This window comes from Vanellus vanellus (assembly GCF_965231255.1).
Source record: "Vanellus vanellus genome assembly, chromosome: 18".
NCBI classification, from domain to species: Eukaryota; Metazoa; Chordata; class Aves; order Charadriiformes; family Charadriidae; genus Vanellus; species Vanellus vanellus.
The window spans coordinates 6,838,829-6,845,864 of NC_138923.1; the positions used below are offsets into that span (position 1 = coordinate 6,838,829).

Here is a 7,036-nt window from a genome sequence, read left to right on the forward strand (position 1 = left end):
TTTGGTGTGAAGGAGGGGACGGGGGGGGGGGAGATACACACACAAAAAGGGAGGAAAGAAAAAAAAAAAAAAAAAAAAAGAGGAGAAACCCGCACGCACCACCAAGCGGCCCCGCGCGGTGATAACAAACTCCAACTTAAAAAAAAAAAAAAACAAACCAAAAACAACAAAAAAACCCCAAACCAAACCCAACTTCCCGAGCGCATCGCGGGACGTGGAGGAGCGCGCAGGCGGCGGCGCTTCCCAGGTGCCGGGGGGGGGGGGCGGGCCGCGCAGCCCCGCGCAGGTAAGGACAGGGCCGGGGGTCCCGCCGGCTCCCCCCGCCGAGGGACACGGGGAGGGGACACCGACCCAGGCCCTTTTCCCTCCTGGGACTCGCTGTGCGTGGCACCTCCAGACCCACGGGGGGACTTTTGTTGCTTCCTGCCAGCCGGGGGGGGCTGCGGGGGGTGGGGTGGGTGGGAAGAGGGTGAAGCTGGACGGTACTGGGGAGGGGACAAAGGGGGTTTTGCCGGGGTCGGGGTCGGAGCCTCCGCAAAGGCTCCCCGGTGGAGAGGGGCTCCCGCGGGCTGCGGTGTGAAGGAAAGCGAGAGCACAGCAACTTTATAATTGACTTTTTATTAAGATTATAAATTTAAACAAATCTGAACAGTTTTACCCGGTGATATACAATTCTATATGCACAAAAATACAGGCTTACAAACAAAGAAAAAGGAGGAGAAAGGGAAAAAAAAAAAAAAAGACCCCAACAGACCGTTTGGCAAAGCATCCTCAGTTACACATAGTGCTGATACCGTGAAGTTGGGAGTGGGCAGGCTGCAAAAAAAACCCAACAAAACCAAGGAAGGGGGACGACCAGAAAACCCACCTTTTTACAACAAAAGGTTTTTCTTTAAAAAAAATTAAAAATATAATTAAGAGGCTCTACAGGAGACAGATCTCTTCACAAGACCGAACAATGCTGGTTTTTATGATTTGGAAGGCTGAAACCAGAACAGTTGAACTTAAGGAAAAAAAAAAAAAAGGAAAAGAAAAAGAGTAAGAGACCCGACACAGCACAGCGGAGACGTGAGTAGTGTTACACGGTTACCTGCGGCATCACAAACACACACCGCGGCGGAGGCTCCGGGCTGCCGGGGGCGGTTCGCCCCCTCCCCGGCGTGGCGGAGAGCAGCCCGGAGGGACCCCCGGCCCCTGCTTTACCCTCCCCCCTCCCACCCCCAATTCAGCTCTCGTAACCCTCCAGCGTTACCCTGGCACAAGCGGTGGGAAGGAGAAGTCACATCGCACACGTTTCTTCTGGGAGGAAAGTTGAAATGTTTTCATTTCTGTCCCGTCCCCCCCCCCCTTTTTTTTTTTCTTTTAAATATATAAAGAAACGCACAAAAGCGAACCGGCAGCGGCTGCTTTTTCCCCTCCCCACACCCCAAAAAGCAGCCGAGGGACCCCGCCGGGGCAGCCCGGGGCGCGGAGGGGGCCGGGGGCGCTCCCCGCTGCGGGGTCCCGGGGCCGGTGCGGCGGGGCCCGGCTCTCACGTGGCGCTCCCGACCGCCAGTACCGGCCCCGGGAAACCCGCCGCGAAGAGAACCCGAGCGGACACAAAGAGGATTATTTAAATAGGTGCTGCGTTGTTGGTTTTGTTTTGTTTTCGTTTGTTTGCTTATTTTTTTGTTGTTGTTGTTGTGTTTTTTTTTTTCCTCTCATCTCTGCAAAAATAAAGTCCCAAGATCTTAGATTTTTTTCTTCTTTATTGTACAATTTATAAAACACTAGCGTGGCTCTGCCCTCCCACCTCCCCTGCGCACCCCTCCGCACCCCCACCCCCCCCTCCCCTCGTCCCAACCTTCCCCCCACCTCCCCCACTCCCACCCCTCGCCTTTGTTTCAGGGTGTCCCCCCCCGTCCCCCCTCCCCTCCCCTTAACGGAGCCGCTGTCCCCCTCGGATCGCACCCCCGTTTTGCAACCACCACCCCCTCCCCTCTTTTGCCGCCCGCTCCTCTCTAAAACGCGACGATGGCCCGAGTCCAGGCTCCCAGGCTCGCCAGCGCCTGCTTGCTGCACAGCTGCCCGTTGAGGGGCTGCTCCGAGTCCGCCTGCTGCCGGCTCACCAGCCCCGTGAAACCGGAGCCGAAGATGGAGATCAAGTTGGAGATGTTGGAAGAGTCCTGGGGGTGCTCGGCGCTGTACTCCTCGAAACGGGCGCGTTTGGTGCACGGGGCGAAGGGGGGGCCGCCCGCCACCCCGCCTCCCCCCGGCTCCCCTTCCTCCACCCCCTCCTCTTCCTCCTCCTGCCCCGGGTAATACTTGCGCTTGGTGCCCGGCGTGGGCGGCGGGGAGGCGAGCCCCGGTGCCGGTTGGCAGCAGCAGGGGCACTGCGAACAGCAGTCCTGGTGCAAGTACCCGTTCTCCACCGTGGTCACGACGTGAGTGTCCAAATCCAGCACCGTGGTGCGGCTGCTACAGTGCGGGGCCCCGCCGCTCCCGAAGTCACAGCCGGCGGCGTAGAGCAGCCCCGGGGGCGCGCTGCTGCCGCCGCCGCCGCCACCGCCGCCGCCGGGACCGGCGCTGCCGGTAGCCCGGTAGAAGCCCGGGGACGAGTCTCTGCACGGGGCTCTTTGCAGCTCCGGGGGAGCCGCGCACACCGGCACCTCCAACAGCTCCGCACCGCCCCGCGCCGCCGAGCAGCTCCGCGTTTCGCGGTCCTGCGTGTCGGCGGGCAGCGGGAGAGCCGCCAGCTCCGGCGGGGCGGCGGCGGCGGCGGGCGGCGGGCAGGCGGGCATGGCGAGGAGCGGGGCGCCGTCGGGGTAGTGCTGCTGGCGGCGGTAGAGCTCGGCGTAGCGCTCGCTCAGGTAGAGCTGCCGGGCGTTGCGGAGCACATAGGAGACGAGCAGGTTCTTGTGGAGCTTGATGCCGCCTCGCTGCGTGCGGGAGCTGTGGATCTTCCGCAGGGAAATACTGATCAAACTCTGCGCATCGAGGGTGCACTCCATCCTCCTCCGGCCCCTCAGCATCTGCTCTCGCCACCCGCGCAGCCAGGCACCCCGGGCCGCATCCACACGGCAACCGGGAGGGTGGCAAAAAAGGAGGATAAAGAGGCGGGGAGGGGGTTGGGGGGGGGGGGGGGAAGAGGGAAATAGAAGGGGGGGGAAGGGGAAAAGGGGGGGGAAAAGGAGCCTGAGGTCGCTGAAGAAGGAGGGGAAGGGGAGGGGGGGGGAAATAGAGAGGGGTGTCTTCAGGGGGCGGCCAGCGGCGGGAGCAGAGCGGGCATCGCCGTGCGCGCCGGTGGCTCCCGCTGCTGCTGCTGCCGCTCGCCGCGCTCCGTGCAGGCACGGCGCGTGCAGGCAGCGCCGCGCGCGCGCCCCCGCCCTCCCCGCGCGCCGCCCCGGCCCGGCCCGCCCCTCCGCGCGCGCGCGCCTGCCCCGCCCCCTCGCTCGCGCGCTCTCGTTCTCCCTCCACGCCCCACCCCCCCCCGGTAGCCCGTACCTGTCGCGCAGAGGCACTGAGCGCCCGCCCGCCCAGCCCCCGCCTTTTATAGCGCCGCGCCGGCCACACCCCGCCCCGCCCCCCGGCGCGGACGGCCAACGGAGAGGTGGCGGGCGGCCTGACGGGCGGGCGCGGCGGCCAATAAGAGCGAGGCGGGCCCCTCGCCCCCGTTCAAATGCTGACAGGCGCGGCGCGGCCCAGGAGGGTGGCGGGGGCTCAGCCGGGCCGGGCGGGGGGCGGCGGGTTTGGTACCGGGCCGTGGATGCCCCGCCAGAACGGCGGTGGGGTCGTGGCACCGCCTCCTTGCGCCGCTCGCCTCACACAGGTGAGCGGGGGGGCGGCTCCCGCCCCGGTGGGCGGCACCCAGCGGCCGTGAGGGCGGGGGCGCTCCCCGGGGACGCCCCGCTCCGCTTTCTGGGGGCGCCGGGCCCCCCTCTCACAGTGACACCCCGGGGGCACTGCCTACCCCCAGCACCTTTGGTGGTACCGCAACACCCCCCCACCCCCAAACACTCTCTGGGACCCCCTCCCCGGCCTTACGGGAGGCTGCCCCCCACCTCCCCCCCAGGCTCGACGCAGCCCCTTGCCCCACACTGCAGCCCCCCGTGTCCCCCGCATGGGGCTGCCCCAGCCCCGCAGCATTACAGGTTACGAAGGGCTGGCAGCACCCCAGCACTGCTGGCTCGCCCTCTCCCCGTGCCCCGACAGCGAGCAGCCCCCGGCAGGGACACCCCCTTCTCCTCCCGCCATGCAAGCTCTCACCGTCACCCCGCACTTGGAGAGGTCGGATGTTTCCCCCCCGCCCCAAAGTGGGAGCAGTACTGGGCATCCGTCGCTGCTCAGAAATTGCCCCAATCACATCGTTTTTTTCCCCCCAAAGTGGGAGTAGGACCGTGCACGGGTGGTTGCTAATTAAAGGCTCCCACCCCACCTTGTTGCACACAGATGTCTTGAGTCTGCAGGGCAGCGGGGGCCCCTGTGCCAGTGGGTGCCCCCCACCCCCAGGGTGCATGTCATGGGGGGGGGGGGGGCTGGTCTGGGCAGGCTGTTGTGGGATGTATGGGGTTGGGGGTGTTCAGGGGCTGAGGGGGTCTGGGGGCTGCCCCCCATGCTGGCTGCTTAAAGGACCTGGCCACCGAGGGACCCAGTGGCCACCCACCCCGGAGCAGCAATACCTCAGGGACACCGGTGCAGCGCAGCTGCGGAGGAGCGACTCTCGGGCAGCAGGTAAGAGCCGGGGTTGGGTGCACAACCCAGGGGGTGTCGGGGCAGGGGGCTGTAGTGCCTCGGTGGGAGAAGAGGCCATGAGCCCCAGGGGGACTGCAGTGTTGGGGCAAGGGGAGCTGCAGAGCTGCTTCTGAAACAGCATCTTCTGTAAAAAACAGATGGCAGGGGAGAGACGAGGGGGTTTCCCCAGTGATTGAGGGGGATGCTCCCTATGCTGGGTGCCAGCTTTGGGGGATGCACTTGCGTACATACCTTAGCGGTGACTATGAGCAGCATCACATTGGCAGGCGGTGTGGAGCCCACCAGATAACAAACCTCCGAAGGTGGGACCAACGTCCAAACTGCAGGGCCAGTTGCACAAGGTGGTCACTGGGCTCATCAGCTCTGCAGACATTGAGCAAAGCCTGGGGTCTGGCGGGGCGGCTGTGGGGGCATGCTTGGAGGGCTGGGGGCTTTCCTTGCTTTTGGGCCTGTTTGGACTCTGCTGGCTCAGCTCACTCATGTCCTCCACCCAAGGGAATGGGAGCAGGCACAGCACTATGGAGGACTTTCCCCCTGAGGAATGGTCCTTGGAACAGCAGCTGGGCTGGGGCAGCTCGTTGCCCCCTCAGCGGCCACTGGCTAAGTCCTCCTTGCTTGTGCAACCTTGCTTGTGGAGCAACCTTCTCCACCATCTGCCCTCAGCCATGCAAACCAGCGTGAATGATACTCTGCATTCCCAAGCTCTTGTAGAATGCACTTTCCTTGTCCGTAACATGGAAAATAATCAGAACCCTATCCAGAGGGTGGCTGTAGCTTAAGGAGGTGGGTATGGGCAGCATCTGAGGTGGAGGATTGTGCTGTTGTCTTCCTCTTCTCCACTGGTCTCTCTCCCTTGCAACCCTTCATGTCTCCAGATCGGCTTTTCCAAGGCTGAGGTTGCGCTGCAACCAGAGATCTGGAAGGTGATACCCAGAGATGGTCAGCGCAGATAACACGGGCTGCAGCAAGGCTGGGGTTTGGGGCACGTCACACAGACCAGCGCTGAATTTTGGATGCTTTGGTGGCTGGAGCCAGGCCTTGCTCCCACGCGGTGAGATCAAAGGCTCAGCCCTCGCGGGGTGTTGGCGTTGGTGCCCACAGGCTGAGCCCCAGCTGCAGCTCTGCAGCTTTTCCCGTGGCCTCCTGGGCATCAGGGAACTGGGGCAGCAAGCGCTGCTGTTGCTGCCAGCCCGTGCCACATCTTCCACCCAACCAGTGTGGGCAGCAATCTCATCTCTTGCTTAGCTGGCGTTTGCTGCTCTCCAGCTGTAAAGCTCCAGCCTAGGTGGTCCAGTGGAAGAGCCCGATTTGCCCATCAGCAAGCTGCTACCGGGTGGCTTGTGCGGCACAGACGGTGCCAGCTGCAAAGCATCGCCCTGGCAGACGTCCTCTGCCTCGAGCTCCTGCTCACCATCCCAGCTCGGACTTGCAGTGTGGCCTCGGGACACTGCCCAGTGATGGCCCTCTGCTCTTTAATCATCGTGTGGCCCCACTGGCCTCGGGTCATGGCTTTAACTGAAGGATCGGGTGGACTTTGCTGGGCCCTACCTGCAGCAGTGCCGCATCTATGGAGGTGCAGAGGACCTTGCAGAGGGTGGTGCATCCTCAGCACTGTTTGAGCATCGTGGGGCAACCCTGATGTGGGAGATGCTGCTGTCCCTGCCTGTCAGAGAAGTGCCCTCTGCTGTAACTGCCTGAGAAGCTTCGTGGCACCAGGAAAACCCAAGAGCACAGCAGGAGCCTCTAGATGAAGATGGAATTGAAACTTTAATCTTATTTAGACTCTGGGTAATTAATATAAAGGCTATAAAACATGGGCCTGATCCTCTTGCTGACTGCTAGGCACTGTGTTGCGGCTGGCGAGGGTAGCGGTGGCTGTAGGCTCGCTCTCCTGGTGGGTGCGAGTGTTTTGTTTGCAGACATGGTGGCTTTAATCCTGGAGCCGGGATGGGCTGCGCGCTGTGAAAGCTGCGCTACTTCAGTTTGGCCTGTGGACTCCAAAATCTCCTGAAGACAGGAATCTGGCTGATACCTGTCTTGAAACAGCTGTGAGCTCTGCTTTTCTAAAAGAGGATAACGAGTCCTGTCCATTTTCTGGATCTGCATCAGCAAGCTGGGGCAGGATGGGTTTGTTTGGTGCTTGCCTTTCCCAGGAAAATGTCTGTCCTGTCCAGCATCCCTATTCCCTGATCTCCATTGGGGTTTGTGTGCCCTTCCCATGGGAAAGGGCCCAAAGGACCCTACTGCTGTAGGGGATGTTTGGTCTGAAACCATCTCAGTTAAATGTAATTGCAGCTTTTAACTG

The 7,036-nt window shown here is 62.5% G+C and overlaps 1 protein-coding gene across 1 annotated transcript; it reads right to left on the reverse strand.

The window, feature by feature from the left end:
- Window positions 1–1,903: 1,903 nt before the first annotated feature.
- On the reverse strand, window positions 1,904–3,116 carry IER5L (immediate early response 5 like). The gene has a single exon (XM_082492469.1). It carries the CDS (start codon window positions 3,009–3,011, stop codon window positions 2,001–2,003), a length of 1,011 nt encoding a protein of 336 aa, XP_082348595.1. The 5' UTR covers window positions 3,012–3,116; the 3' UTR covers window positions 1,904–2,000.
- Window positions 3,117–7,036: the final 3,920 nt, after the last annotated feature.